Here is a 15,242-nt window from a genome sequence, read left to right on the forward strand (position 1 = left end):
GGCTTATTCTGACACACAATAGCCACTCTAAATTTCTCTCCTCTTCTGTGCGGCGAGTGCACATTCCGAGACTGACAAGTAGGAAGAAAGTGGGGTTTTAAATTCTTGATGGAATTGCAATTAAGACAGCAAAGACGAAAAAAAAAAGAAGCAAGCTGGCAGCTTTACAAGAGAGTAACAACGCACTGTGGAGGAAATGCATGAAAAGTTAATTTTGTTCTTCAGGCCTCCTTCTTCGTCATCACGCATAACCTTCCACTTCGATTGTAGAGGACACGAGATTAAAAACAAGTGTATTGCCGCCTGGAAGACATAATTAACAGTCTTCTAGTAATTCTTTTTAAATACAATGTGGTTAATAAATTGCCAACATATTGGGCTAGTACTTGGCTTTAGCTGATACTCAAAATCAGGTGACAAACTATGTTATTGGAAAAACCCTATGGTGTATTTTGTGTTGAGTTTTCCATGATTATATCCTTAAAACTGCCACAGGCTGCATGACTGATGGCAAAAAGCAGCAATGTTATTAAGTCATTATGAATTTGTACCTCCCTTTGCATTTTTTTTTACCTTACACAGCACACAGGTCTGAGCTATAATGGGACTAATATGGTAATAAGCCATTTCGGCTTTATTAGAAAAGAGAAAACAACATCTTATTTTAACAAGGGAGGTCCAGATGCTTATTTTTTCACTTCCACCCGATCTTCCAGATATGTTTTGCAGATATTGAGCCATTCATTTAATTGCCTTTTGTTTCTGAGAATTACTTGTTTATTTTTCTAACCTGGCACATTGTTATTATTTTTTTTAAATGATGAAGAACACATCAAGAAACGTTTTTGTTCTAATTAGAGATTTTCATAGACTTTGGGTTGCAGCCATTGTCAATGGTCAAGTTGGTTTAACCTCTATTTTCCCCATAACATTTTTAGCATTGGATTACCTTATTTAACTGCACTATAAAACGCAACTAAAAGCTTGCAATTTACTCAAAAGCTGGCAGTGCGTTTTATAATCCGGTGCGCCTTCATTGTGGATCAATATTGGATAAGCATTATTATTACATAAATTCCCTTTTGCACAGCTCCATCCACTACTGCTAATACAACTACAACTACTACCACTACTGCTAATACTACTACAACTACTACCACTACTACTAATACTACTACAACTACTACCACTACTACTAATACTACTACAACTACTACCACTACTGCTAATACTACTACAACTACTACCACTACTACTAATACTACTACAACTACTAACACTACTACTACTGCTGTGCATAATGTGGCATTGCACCTTATTTATGAAACCAATTTTAAAAGAAGCCCTTATTTGAAGATGCGGCTTTTATATCGATATGCTTTATAGTGCGGAAAGTACGGTAATCTGAAATCACAGATGGCTTTACTATAAAACAAATTCAATATACAGTATGCTGTGAGGTGGTTGCATTTTTAACCTCATATTTTCAAATACTGTAATTTTTAGGTGGACAAGTGCAAATCTATGTCCTGACCAGTGCTGAAAATGACAAAATGAATCATTAGAAATAAAGAAAATTTAACATATATAAGAGCTACTCCCCTAATGTCTTATGTTTTTGCATATGGCATCTGAAGATGCAATCAGTGGCCACATATTTTGTGCATGGCTGCTTTCTCTTTTTGCCCGGGGTCTCAGGGGTTCCGTCAACATCTGCTGCTGTCACTAGGGGTGGCGACATCACATTGACATAGTTCCATGAACCCAATGTAGCAGGTTACAGACCACAACGTGGTGCGTACACATTTTCACGGTATAATTGGATTTCCTTTAAAGTCCCACTATCACCATTGAATTCAAAAGATGGAACTCTATTAAAGCTACAATCCAAAACACCATTTTTTAATCCCATTTTGCTGTCGGCCAGAAAGCCAGTCACTTACAGGATGTGAATATGATGTCATCCAGTTATTTTCATTGCTTTGCTAGTTGGCATGTTAGTTGTTTTGTTTATTTGGTTTCAAAGAAATTCAATCGCTTTATTGGAAATTTGGTTAATATGTGTTGTGTAGGAAATTGCTCCAAAACTAATATTATGAGCCTTGATTTTTTTGTTGTCCAACCAATCAGTCTGGCTGTTGTTTTGATCAAAACATTTGGCTGAAGCCTGTTTTGACTGAGTAACAAATGACGTGTTACCAATAAAAAGTAATTAATAAAGATGCGGGAACTGAAACAAAAAAGTTTTCACTGGTGTTCTTTTCCTCTGCCAGTGTTGGCAAAAGTGCACCAATAAAAAATCCCGGTGTTATAAAAGTATATCATAAAAGTTATTAGGTTGTTTGCTTGTAGAGTCGAGAAGTACAGATGTATAAGATATTCCCCAATTGATAGGCGCCCATCATTCTCAATTGATAGGCCCCATGATTGGATGTTAATGGAGCTGAAGATGCTTCAATGTCCGGCGCTCTCTCCCTCACCTGCGCCAACTTATGGTGATTCTGAATTTATATGCTAAAATTTTAATGGACATTATACTTATTTCATACTCTGACCCACCTTCAATTTAAAAACAAGTCTCGACTAATGTTTTCCACTGAGTATTATGCCTTCAACGGGAATCGATACATTACATCTTTAGTTTCAACTATGCAGAGGCAAACTGATACATAAGTGAATTGAGCATTTTCAATAGTTATGGATTGGTGTGTCTTGATAATGTATTTTTTGAGTCCTCTTTGGCAAGATTTTATCATTTAATGTGTGTAAAAACTTTAGGACATGCTTTACAAAAACCTTTAAACATGTTTATAGTGTTTTTTTTACTGCTGCTTGGACATCCCACTGATATCTATGAGTTTGCTATTTCTCTGCTGAGTAAAGATTTGCTTAAATGATTTTTAAAAAGTGGAACTAATGTATTTAAGCAGAATTATTAAGGACTGAGAAAATGAATTGTATTTTGCAGCAATGGCTGCTCATTCGAGGCTCCTCTCACATATTTGCAAAAGGTCAGAGTGGCTTAATGAGATTTGCAGTTCCAAAAGTGGATATCTCCTCTTTCCAAACCATAGAAATTGGTATGAACAGTCGTATCAGTCTGCGTTTGATATGCCCCCTGGGACAATGTACCGTCTGTCATGGAGATTGGAATATTTGTCCTTTCGCTTTGGGAACGATGAAGCTGCTTTTAAATTAGGTCCTTTGGAGATATTCATTGAGAAGATTAAATATTGATGTAAAATATGGAAATCGCTCCAAATAGTTTGTGCTCTCTCTCTCTCTCTCAAGGTGTATCATTTGAATTTTTAGTTTAGTTAAAATGAAGTAATGAATTCTTTCATCAAAGCAAATATTGTAAATGTTTAAATGTTCTGTATTTGACGTTCAAATTGGTCAATTTCACCACAAAACTAAATCATTACCAAAGAGATTTAAACAAAAAAAACACACATACACAAAATAAGCAGAGGTACAAAATCAGCAGGCAAAAAACTAGGAATCAGCTTGTGGAATAAGTTGGGGAAAATGCTTGAAAGTAATGCACACTGAGCTAAGAAGACAATCTTGCCCTCTTCTTAGAAGGGCATAATTTTTTTTTGCTCTGTTCAGCCTTATTCCCCCCGCCTCGTACTTCTGAGATCAAGGGCTTTGCTCTTCCTTTGTGGAGTTTGCAAGTTCTCTCTGTGCCTGTGTGGATTTTTTTCTGATATTCTGGTTTCTCTCCACATCCTGGAAAAAAAAACATGTTGATTAGACACTTCAACATTTCAGTGTGTCTGTGAAAGGCTGTTAGACCACCTGGGAGGGAGGTTGCAAGTGCATGCTTACTTAATTTTTCATGTTGTTCTTCTTGGGAAGGACACTAACTGGAAATGCTAGACTTCTGTTATTCCTGGACAAATCCGAATGCAATTTGGTAAGGATATTCTAGCATGTATCGGCATTCATCTTTGGATTGTTATTTCAATGTTTTTCTGCTTTAGGACTGATTAATTACATTCATCAATTGCAGGCTCATTGTTGCTTGTGGGTTACCAATTAGCCAGTGGTTGTAGTTCATTTTGAACTTGCTTCTATAGCAGGGATAGGGAACCTATGGCTCGGGAGCCATATGTGGCTCTTTTGATGGGTGTATATGTACATGGTGTATATAAGGAACAAATTAAAACAAGCTGATTACTCCCTAATTGGATATTGAAACAGATTACCATGACAATACAGCATAATAAAATGTGACCCCTTTCAACAAAGCCACCGAAGACAACAATAAAAATAAATCGATAAGTTGTAAGAGAACTGAAACCATTATTATTGAAAGGTTCGCCCATACAAATCAACTCCACAAATCTCTTAATTTAAAAAGTCCCCTCTCAATCTCGACGGCTTAGAGGCAACAGCATCTGCTTAACACACACACTCTCACACACACACACTGCATGGTAACATCCTAAAGTCAAATTTAACCTGAGACGTGCTCTGACATCTGTTCCTCTAATGACTCGCATTTATACACTCATCCACCATTGAGTATTTGCGCATTAACATGTCCTTTGCTGACACAACTTACGCCATTTTTTTAAAGGTTAAACACACTTTCAAGCGCAGCTCAGAATTCAGCTTAGCACGGCCTACATTGCCTCGCTATGAATCAATTTGTTATTCGTAGGTGTCGGGATGAAGGTGAAGGTTCCCATAAGGGGATTTAAAAGAGAAGAGACAAAAAAAGGAACAAATACTACATTTTGGATTTCCTTTTTTTTGTAGCCACACGAAGCCCAGCTCAGCCCGGCTGGTGACTCATGAGCAGAATCATGTCATTAAATGCCAGAGTCACACCATGTGGAAGTGATTCGGAAACAGAAATAGTCTGATCACCTTTTACATGCCTTGAATTATACAGCAACTTTTGAAATAGATGCAGAGCGACCGGTGTTTCTTTGTATTTTTTGGGGGGTTTTTGTCTGCATTTTGTGGGGTTTTTTTTGTGAGCGCATAGGCTTGGATCCCTGTCAGCCCCAGAGACGGATTTGGCTCCAGGCCACTGCAGCCAAGCTCTGCAGGGGGAATATGAATGGCATTAGTAGCAGGCTGTTGCCATGGTGTTGACTTATTTACTGTACATCAGCCCACTGACTTCAAATAGTATGTTTTGGCTGCCATATTAGTGTCAGCGTTATCATCCAAAGGACACATTTCCACTAGGTGATTAAAATAAAAATCACTCTGGTTGCTAGTAAACAACAAAGTTGTGTGCTAAAAGACCTTGGCAGATACAAATTTATATTTTTGTACAGTGTATATCCTACTTAAAAAATACAGCTCTATTGGTTTGCACCCGCATTTGTTTATTACTGCATAAAGTATTGAATTGAATTTTACGTACTGTTATTTCAATACATTTACAATTAAAACTTCATTTTAACATGTCATATTAATGAAAAAATGTGGAGTTACCTTAATTGTATTAAGAACCTCAAATACCACCTTGGACAATATCAGTTATAATAATTTTAAAACAGTTTTAGTCAAATTATTTTTTTTTACTTTAATCCTTTACATATATAGCTACTAATGTGTTGATAAATTACCCAAAAATGATATATAGGGATGAATATCTCGGTTACCACAGTAGAGGTTCCTTAAATAGTCAATAAACAACTAAAGACATTTAAATTTGTGTTTTTAAATGTGGGCTTCTACCCATAAAAGGCACTTTGTCAAATGATGGCTTTAATGGGCAGCAACTCATATTTAACTGCCACCTAAATAATCAAAAGCCCATATCTACTCGGTGCCTCCTAAAAATATTGTGCTGATAATCTAGTCAGAATTTACCTTTTATCCCTAATACACATAGAAAATTCAATGCTGGAGAGTGGAGCTTGTACTTTCAGGCTTGTACATGTGTGAAATGTTGTGGCACATTTTAGCAATCTGGCCACATAAATGTGACAGCGGTTGCACAGGCGGCATGGCTTTGGCTCACCCACATGTCCTCTTAGGTTTTCTCATGGTAACGTGATGCAACATATAGAAATGCTCCTACTTGGTGAGCTTGCAGCAAAGCAATAGAAACTCACCTGACATTTTTCCAGGTAAACATGCACAAACTATTGACGTTGTGATTTTTCATTGTTGTTGAGGAAACTACTTGTAGTTTAGGTTGCAAAATATAAAATTGACACTGCACTGATATACATGGGGCAGTTGTCCACATTTTATTATGAAGTATTCGTTTCATTTGCCCGTGATCAAATTTGAAGGTTGAAAGGCACTGTACAAGTGTAATCCCATTTACTATTCATAGAAAAATGACATTTTTGCAGGATTTCTGCGTGTTTTTATATTGCTAGTGGGAGAAAATGAATCAGACATGAATAAAAAAAGACTTGATTGATTGATTCTGTTTTTTACTTCTTAATTTCATCTTCTTAGTGTACGACACTTTAAAAATCCTGTTGAAAAATAGTAAATAAAGTTGATTTACCCTGCTTTGCGCTCTAACTTGCAAGAGATGTTGTGAAAGGGGAAAAGCTGTACTTCCAGTTATGGCCAATAGATGGCTTTAAAAACACTGACAGTAGAAAAAGCTAAAGGAAAAAGAAGACGAAGAAGAAGCCCACACGTGTTTACTTCATGTCGATCTGACTATTCGCTCCCTCTTTCTACATAAAATGAAATCGTAAAACCAGATCTTATTCCTAAAACACTAAACTTGCGAAAGGTTATTTTTCAAACACGGAAAATGGCGCAAAAGAAGAAGAAGCCGATCAGGAAAAGGAAAAACACGGCTGGTAAAGAACCAGACGTGGATTCTGACGGCGGAGACTTTGAGCTAGATGTCCAAATGAAAGATGATGTTTCCGTAAGTCTTAAATGTGTTTTCGATGCTACCTTTATTTAGAGCATGTTTCACTTTGGCGGATCTGTCTTGAGAATCGTTTGAGCATACATATTACCATGTCGATCGTAGGTTAGGGGGTATAGCTCAGTGGTAGAGCATTTGACTGCAGATCAAGAGGTCTCCGGTTCAAATCCGGATGCCCCCTTGTTTTTCCATCCGTGTTTTCAATTAAAAAAAATATCTTGGAACATAAAATTAACTAAAATAAAAGTCAGAATTCTCAATCCTACTCTACTGATTCTTATTATTGTATGATAAGATACATCATTATGAAATCAAATACATGAATATTATTTTTCCCAACAGCCCAGAGGGAAGCTATTGCCCTTTCTCCCTACTTCAGATTGCCTGTCAGATGTGGAGCCAGACACCCAAGAAATGGTCCGAGCCCAGAACAAAAAGAAGAAAAAATCTGGAGGATTTCAGTCCATGGGTGAGAGCCATCAGAACAAATCTAAAAAGTTTCAGTTCAGATGTATAAGGCCAGGCAATCTACCCATAGATTGCAATTTATATAATGGGCCCCCCATTACATAGATAGTGATTCACCGGTAGATTGCCAAGGAACTATTGGTAGATTGCACTACAACAAACTTAAGCTTGGCTCATTGAAAAGTAGATCTTGGAGCAAAAAAGTGTGAGTGCCCCTGTATTATACTATATATATGCATCACTCAATGACTCAACTCCACCATAATGACATTTGTATGTCTTGTATACGATTAGGACTTTGCTACCCAGTCTTCAAGGGCGTCATGAAGAAAGGCTACAAGGTCCCCACTCCAATCCAAAGAAAGGTGAAACTGACATTCCACTATATCCTAGAATCCTCATGACATTTGTTGACCCAATATGGTCTATCATACTTCACATTTCAGACCATCCCGGTCATTCTGGATGGGAAAGATGTGGTGGCCATGGCTCGGACAGGCAGCGGTAAGACAGCGGCATTTCTGATCCCCATGTTCGAGAAGCTTAAGGCGCCACAAGCCCGGACCGGAGCAAGAGCCCTCATCCTGACTCCCACCAGAGAGCTGGCCCTGCAGACTATGAAGTTCACAAAAGAGGTAAAACGAGGAGGTCAAAGTCAAAGCAATCAGACCTGGTATTACATTTTCTCTCAATTTGATCAATGTAGTTGGGAAAATTCACAAAACTGAAAACAACTTTGATCCTCGGTGGAGACAGGTATGTAATACTTACTCCCAGTTCCCTGTTGGTTTTAAATGGTTGTAGTTTTCCTCCTTAAATTGAATTGTTTTTGTCCTATAGTTTAGAGGAGCAGTTTGCTGCACTTCATGAAAACCCTGACATGTGAGTACAAACAAAAATTCAAGCTTTTGGTGTTGTGCAAAATTTCCCCTTAATGATCAAAATCTGTCTTCCAGAATCATCGGTACTCCTGGTCGTCTCATGCACGTCATTCAAGAGATGAACTTGAAGTTGAAAAATGTGGAATACGTGGTTTTTGACGAAGCCGACAGGTAAGATTTAAATCTTCCACCTATCTTTACGTAAAGTTACAGTTATCTAATTCCCAGAGTTTCATATATGTGCCTATATTTCTCACCTGTTCAGGCTGTTTGAGATGGGCTTTGCTGAGCAGCTCCAAGAAATTATCAGGAGGCTTCCTGACACCAGACAGACTTTGCTCTTCTCTGCTACGTTGCCCAAACTGCTGGTAGAGTTTGCACAAGCAGGTGAGATCATGTTCATGGGACCTAATTTAGAGCTGCGCCCAAACCCAAGTCCAGGGGCCTCTAGATTTTGCTGAGGGTAGGTTCTCAACAGTGTTGTATTTAACATACACTTGCCTCCTCAACAGCCCCTGTAATGTTTTTTTCCTATTTTATGCTTAACACAGGGTGGGGACTTTAATTTTTGATGAATGTTGAACGTAGTCATCAGAAAAAAACAGCTCATTTCAAATGTATTGGAACTGTTGATGGCAATTATCTGAAAATGAATTTTGTTCCCAGGGCTAACGGAACCAGTGCTGATTCGTTTAGATGTGGACTCGAAACTCAGTGACCAGATTAAGGTAAAAAAAAAAGTGATTCTTTCAGTGTGCCAGTTATGCCTGTGTATTGTAATCGCCTTGTCTTCCTTCCACCCCTCAGTTGTCATTCTTTCACCTACGAATGGACGACAAGCCAGCGCTGCTGCTTCACCTCCTGAGGAATGTGGCCAAGCCTCAGGAGCAGACGGTGGTCTTTGCTGCCACCAAACATCATGTAGAGTACATCAGAGAGGTCAGTAATACCGCAGAAGCTCTCGGAAAAGTCTCGCTGTTTTGAGCAAGATTCTAATGTCAGTCGGCATTATGTAGCTGTTGTGCTCAGAAGGGATGGAGTGCGCTTACATCTATAGCGCCCTGGATCAGACGGCTAGGAAGATCAACATTGGGAAGTTTGTACACCGCAAAGCCATGGTGCTCATTGTGACGGACGTCGCTGCTCGCGGAATTGACATTCCGTTGCTGGACAACGTTATCAACTACAACTTTCCCTCCAAGTCAAAACTCTTCTTGCATAGAGTTGGTGAGTGGAGGTGTAAAAATATGTGTGAAAGGTTACAGTTTTAGTAGCAAAACATTTTGCTATTTTATTATTTTTATACTGAGACTGAAGCTGTTATATTGAAATTCCCATTTTAAATTGCAAGTAATGCCAATTTGGATTAAAATGAGATTAAATGTATCAATATTATTTCAAATAATTAAATAAATAGTAGTATTAAACTGTTCATCTTCCTATTATCTCTTAAATGCAATAGTTATCAATACTAGGATGGTCAATTTCACTGTTTTAAAATTCCTATATTTTATATATAAAAAAATATACATATATATATCAATTTGTATGTTAAAATAGTTTTTGCTGCGACTGTTTGTATGTCCATGATGTGGTGTTTCATTGCAATATATTCTGTGGGTTTAGCAGTTTAAACATCAGGATAATTCCTGGCAATTATATGTTTGAATCATTTTTTTTTTTATGTGGTGAATATGCATACTAACAGAAATTTAATTCATCTGTCAGGTCGTGTGGGCCGAGCGGGGCGCAGCGGCACGGCATATAGCATGGTCTGTTCAGACGAAATGCCTTTTGTCTATGACCTTCACCTCTTCCTTGGAAGACCCTTGCAGCTGGCCACACCAGAGGACAGCCCAGGTAGGACCAGACGCTTGTCCAAGGTTGAATCCTAATATGGATTTCCATAAATTGCAAATTTTCCTTCCCGCAGATTCCGAAGGAATATTTGGTCGCGTGCCTCAGACCATCCTGGACGACGAAGCCGCCACACTCATCCCGGCGCACGACAATTCGCTCGACCTGCAGAACCTGCAACGCATCTCCGAGAATGCGTACAAGCAGTACCTCAAGTCTCGGCCGAACCCCTCGCCGGAGTCCATTAGACGAGTCAAGAACTTGGACATTTCCTACATGGCCGTCCATCCTTTACTTGGTGAGTTTTTACTGAGCAAGTCCACAACAACATTCCTTGCCAGACATAAGGGAAAACTCTTTTTTGTTAATATATATATTTTTTAATTTAAGGGTCTGGATTGGAAAAGACTGAACTGGAACGCCTTCAGATAGTTGATTCCATCAAGGGCTACAAATCCAAAGCAGTGAGTGCATATTTTATGGTTTTTGGTCAATTTATGACAGCATTTTTCAGGACTTTCACTAATATTACTTCCAATTAAACAAATACCCGATTCATATGAGAGCTTTTATCTCATTGTTCTGCCACTTACAACTATTGACATCCAATTAATTCCAACTGTGAGGCCTGACAGTAAGTGTTAATCTTTTAAGTGGGTGAGTTAATTGGTCTTAAGACTTAAATAGAGAGGAGTAATTTGCTTCTATTAGCTCTTTATTTGGGAACCGGTTCCCATTCGCTCTTTAAAAAAAAAAAGTAAACACAATTCATTGCACATTATTTTGCTGACCTTTATTTTGCAACTCTGGGACATTCAGTAGTCTCCTTTACAAAGAGAACCTCGACTATAACATCTACGTTCCCCCTTTCAGACCATCTTTGAAATCAACTCCAGTACCAAGTCAACTGCGTTCGAGGTAATGCGGACCAAGCGGTCCAAAGACTCGTGCCTGGTGGATAAATTCAGCAAAGCCAGAGCAAGTCTAGCTGCTGAGAACCGCCTCCGTAAGCCCGTCAGCAACCCAACCAGGGATGAAATGGACAATGTAGACGAGGATGACACGCTGCAGGTAACAGCATCAAAGTATTTCTTAAGGTTAAGCGTTGTCAATATATTACCTTTATGGAAGTAGTTATTCAAATTGTAGCATTCTCAGCACCCCAAAATGCCACTGTCTTCATCTAAATGATGTTGGCATCTGGCAAAGTTTTTGCATTTTCCCCTCGTTATTGCCTTTCTTTTACAGTTTGCATTTAAGGTCTATTTACTTCCTTTTTTAGGAAGTCTTCTCTGAAGTGGTTGGTGGAAAGAGGAAGTATCATCAGGATGGAGCAGAAGAGAATCGAAAGAATAAGCGAGGCAAACGCACAGCGGCCAAAGATGAGGAGTTCTACATCCCATACAGACCTAAAGACTTCAACTCAGAAAGAGGGTAATGGCCTATTTAAGTGTCACATGGATGATATTTAAGAGGAGAGTTGCACACAATTTTGTTGTCACTTTTAGGCTAAGCGTGAGTGGAGAGGGCAATGGCTTTGAAACACAGGCATCCGCCGCCGTCCTTGACCTCATGGGAGACGAAGGGGGAAGTCTCAACCAGCACAAGAGAACAATGAAATGGTGATGAAAAATGGTTACTTCTTCTGTGGTGTCATTTTCCATACTCAAATCAATTTTCAAATTCATATTTTAGGGACCGAAAGAGAAAGCGCTTCGTAGTAGACACGGGCAAAGAGGACCAAAAGAGGAAAATTAAACTTGATAGTGGTCAAACCATTCAGAGGAAGAAAAACAAGAAGAATTTGTATCCTAGGGACCTACATTTAATGTTTCTTCTAGTTATCATTGACTTTAACATGCAAGAGTTGATAATCTGAATTTGATGAAATGCCAAAATGTTGATGTGGTACTTAACAAGCTCTTAGCTATGAGGAATGGAAGAAGAAGTACAAAATTGATGATGTTGGACCTGGCTCAGATGGAGAAGGAGGTATCGGAAGAGGGAAGAAGCCAGGAAAAGGTAGAGTGTATATTGTAGTTTGGCCAAAAACATAATGTGAATATTCCAAATACTTGACTATCAAATCCCATTTTGTCCGCGTATTCCAGGCCATGGCCCTCGTCCAGGCCAGGGTACACGGGGTCCTAAGTTCTTGCCAAACGGAAAGAGGGTGTCCTCTGAGCTCAAGACCAATCAACAGATCCTGAAAACCCGCAAGCAACAGCAAAAGCAGCGCTTCCTGCAAGGCGGTGGCCTTAAAAACCTGCGCGCCAAAAACAAAAAATGGCTGGGAGAGGTGAAAAAGTCTGGCTTTGGTCGAGGCAGTCAAAAGAAGGGCAAAATGAAGAAAAGACTGTAAGAATGAACAATGACTAAACATATTCAAATATTTTAAGTTTCAGATGCTCATTTTGATTTCCCAGCATCACTATGTGAACTCTCCAATTTGGAATGTTTGCAGGTGAGTTGTTTTAGGTGAGCTTTTGAGTTCTTTGTATTGTATTTAATACAATTCTTCTGTCAAAATAAAACAGTATAAGGCTACTTTTATTTTTCGTCTTTATTTAAAAATTTACATGAGTGTTTATAACAGGTTTTACACTCATTTTCCTTCTAGCCCAATCATTATTTTTGGCACTAAAATGCAGGCACTGGCATCGGGACCACTAAAAAATAATGCACCGATATTAGGTAATAGCTGTTCGTCTACATTTACATTATGATTCAAAATCAATTACCTTATTTCATTATCAAATATGTTTAAATAAGGGAGAGAGTGTATGACAGCATTTCTTGATTAGGCTTTTAGTAGAATACTTGTATTAGGGTTAAGTTTTATTTTATAATAATTTTCCTTCATAAAATTGCTAAAAATTGAAGACAATAAATGAATATCAGGAACAAAAGCAGTTATAAAAAGATGATGCATAAATGATAAATAAAGAAAATCCGAAACTTGGAGATGGGAGCTCATTCTGGGTGTGTTACGAAGGCAAGGCAGCTGAGAAAAGAAGGGTAATTAGAATCTACTTTCATTATTAAGGCTTCTTTATCCATTTTTTTGGATGGGTTGGAATTTGTGTGCAAAATATGGTTTGCTATCATTTTGAAGTCACTTTCTGCAGTACTTTTTCCATAGCACCTATAAGGCATCTCTTTATTAACCATTGATGCCACCAGATGGCGCTTTTGTCTGTTGGGATTGATTTAAAACCGTTGAATGTGAATGCTAAAAACATAATATAGTGAAATGCTCTGAATAATTACATGTAGATATAAGATATCATGGATTATGCCATTGAATGGAAAAATACTTGTTTGTCATTAGTATTTTATGATCAATTTTGTAGTTGTTTATTTGAAATCCTTAAAATGTATTATGCCACCAGTTGCATTACATTTTTATACTGATACTATAATGAGGTTTTGATTGACATTTATAACAGTAAAATTGATCATCTTTTTTAAATCTTGAGTTATTCTTAACCATTATTTCTGGCCAAGTTATCCCACACTCGTTCTGCTTCTCAGATGTCAAATTCTAACGTGATTTATCACCTGCAGAAATCCATCACCCACTTTAAGAGAAGCCATGTCGTCCCACCAAATGCTGGGAAGGTGCAAAACATGAGCACATGCAGAGGAAATATCAGCACCATGCCAATCAAAGTGAAGCAGAACAGGCCGTCACTTCATCTGGACATGGTTAGTCCCATCTTATCTTTATCTTTTTTTGAAGAAGTCAAACTGTGCCTGCAGTCAAGAGGCTCTTCGCATGTGAACATTTTATGTCTCATATGTGCATGCTCCTAAAGTTGAAGGAGAAATGAGCAGAGGTGGGTTATGTAGCTATTTGTTGGGTCCAAACACAGCTGCGTAACCACGGCGATTGTCACTGGACTCCCAGTGGTTTGACTCCCAGTTGAAGAGGGAGCACACAAGTGATATGTATTAAAAAAAAAGACACCAACTACCAAGCACACATGGCAAAACCTAATTGGAATTGTACTAATTGTAATTGCAGTAATTGTAATTTGAGTATTAACTATGATTTCCTTTATTCATGATATGACTTTTATTTTTAATTTTTACTTAGACTCATTATCTTATACTACTAAGGAGTATTTATAGTATTCTAGTTTTCTTTATCCAATAGTTTTAATTTTTCACAATTTTATTGTATTTTTTAAATCATAATGATGATCTATTGCAGGACATGGTGCAGCTATCCAGATTTTACTGGCCTTATCTTCACTTTGAGTTCCCAGGATGGACACAAATTCCACTCAAGATATAGACAAGAACCTGTCGCTTGCTCTTCAGTAGGTGGAAAATCAAAATAAGGTAGGCTGCACACTTGATATAATTTTGTATTTAAAGCATATTTTAGCTCATTGTCTTTCAGTTTCTATTGTTAGCCAGCAAACTGTCATAAAAAAATGTTTTTTTTTTAAATGTACAGTCTAACTATATCAATTTTTATCTATTGCAAATACATCTGAAAAGTGTTCCTCAGGTTAAACTACTGTTGTAGTCAAAATGGCTTTTAACAATAGGTATCAACTCATTTTTCACTGGAGCTAATTGACGTCCAATCCATTTTGACTGGGAGAGTAGGCAGTTATCATTCACCCTGCAAACAAACGGGTTGTTTATCGAGCTTTTTATTATGTCACTGAAACATACATTTAATATTCTGGTTTACTGTACACAAATCCGATTCGGCGAGGGATTCGTAGTTTTCTCAATGCGCTCTCCTTAATGTGATTGGCTGGGATGTAATTGACAGCTTATATAGATGTATATTTATTTACGTTTTTTTTTTTTTTTACCCGTGTCACAACATAGGCATAGGTCATGGCCTATCGAGTGCATCCATGCTTGTCTGTCTGTCTTTGTCGGATAAGATTGGCAGGCCTTTTACAGGCTATCGCTCGCGAGGCTTTCGTCCACTTAAAGAATGACAGCAGCTCGACATGACTGACCTCTACCAATTTCCAGCCAGTCATTTCTAGAAAAGCAATGAAAGGCTATGCGGTAACGGGCTGGCTTGCTTGGTTTTGTTGCTGCGGCTTTGTTTTGAAAACAGACAGCTCATGAAGATGTTTGGAATGTGGCAGATGTCTAAGAACCTTAAATTAGCTGGTTTGCAAGGGAAGACT

At 38.1% G+C, this 15,242-nt stretch overlaps 1 protein-coding gene and 1 non-coding gene across 3 annotated transcripts; both read left to right on the plus strand.

Moving 5' to 3' along the window:
* Positions 1–6,600: 6,600 nt before the first annotated feature.
* ddx54 (DEAD (Asp-Glu-Ala-Asp) box polypeptide 54) lies at positions 6,601–14,404 on the plus strand. 2 transcript variants are annotated; one of them, XR_013329504.1, is made up of 22 exons: positions 6,601–6,868; positions 7,214–7,340; positions 7,634–7,704; positions 7,786–7,974; positions 8,046–8,095; positions 8,180–8,221; positions 8,296–8,391; positions 8,486–8,607; positions 8,887–8,948; positions 9,028–9,159; positions 9,237–9,447; positions 9,949–10,080; positions 10,154–10,375; positions 10,468–10,541; positions 10,951–11,148; positions 11,360–11,511; positions 11,586–11,699; positions 11,773–11,883; positions 12,005–12,099; positions 12,189–12,541; positions 13,645–13,785; positions 14,294–14,404. XR_013329504.1 is itself a non-coding variant. In XM_077738001.1 (20 exons), exons 1-20 carry the CDS (start codon positions 6,749–6,751, stop codon positions 12,437–12,439), a joined length of 2,571 nt encoding a protein of 856 aa, XP_077594127.1. In that variant the 5' UTR covers positions 6,601–6,748; the 3' UTR covers positions 12,440–12,624. The 2 variants fall into 2 exon arrangements, 1 of the variants encoding a protein (XP_077594127.1); XM_077738001.1 differs by lacking the exons at positions 13,645–13,785; positions 14,294–14,404 and having other exon boundaries at positions 12,189–12,624.
* trnac-gca (transfer RNA cysteine (anticodon GCA)) lies at positions 6,981–7,052 on the plus strand. The gene has a single exon. It is a non-coding gene; the product is annotated as a tRNA-Cys (tRNA).
* Positions 14,405–15,242: the final 838 nt, after the last annotated feature.

Source organism: Stigmatopora nigra, chromosome 17 (genome assembly GCF_051989575.1).
Source record: "Stigmatopora nigra isolate UIUO_SnigA chromosome 17, RoL_Snig_1.1, whole genome shotgun sequence".
Taxonomy (NCBI): domain Eukaryota; kingdom Metazoa; phylum Chordata; class Actinopteri; order Syngnathiformes; family Syngnathidae; genus Stigmatopora; species Stigmatopora nigra.

Excerpts from the sequence above, each read along its gene's own strand:
- ddx54 (XM_077738001.1), top strand. The coding sequence starts at position 6,749 with ATGGCGCAAAAGAAGAAGAAGCCGATCAGGAAAAGGAAAAACACGGCT. Across the intron at positions 9,448-9,948 it reads ACTCTTCTTGCATAGAGTTG|GTCGTGTGGGCCGAGCGGGG; the intron begins GTGAGTGGAGGT and ends TTCATCTGTCAG. Across the intron at positions 11,149-11,359 it reads ACGAGGATGACACGCTGCAG|GAAGTCTTCTCTGAAGTGGT; the intron begins GTAACAGCATCA and ends TTCCTTTTTTAG.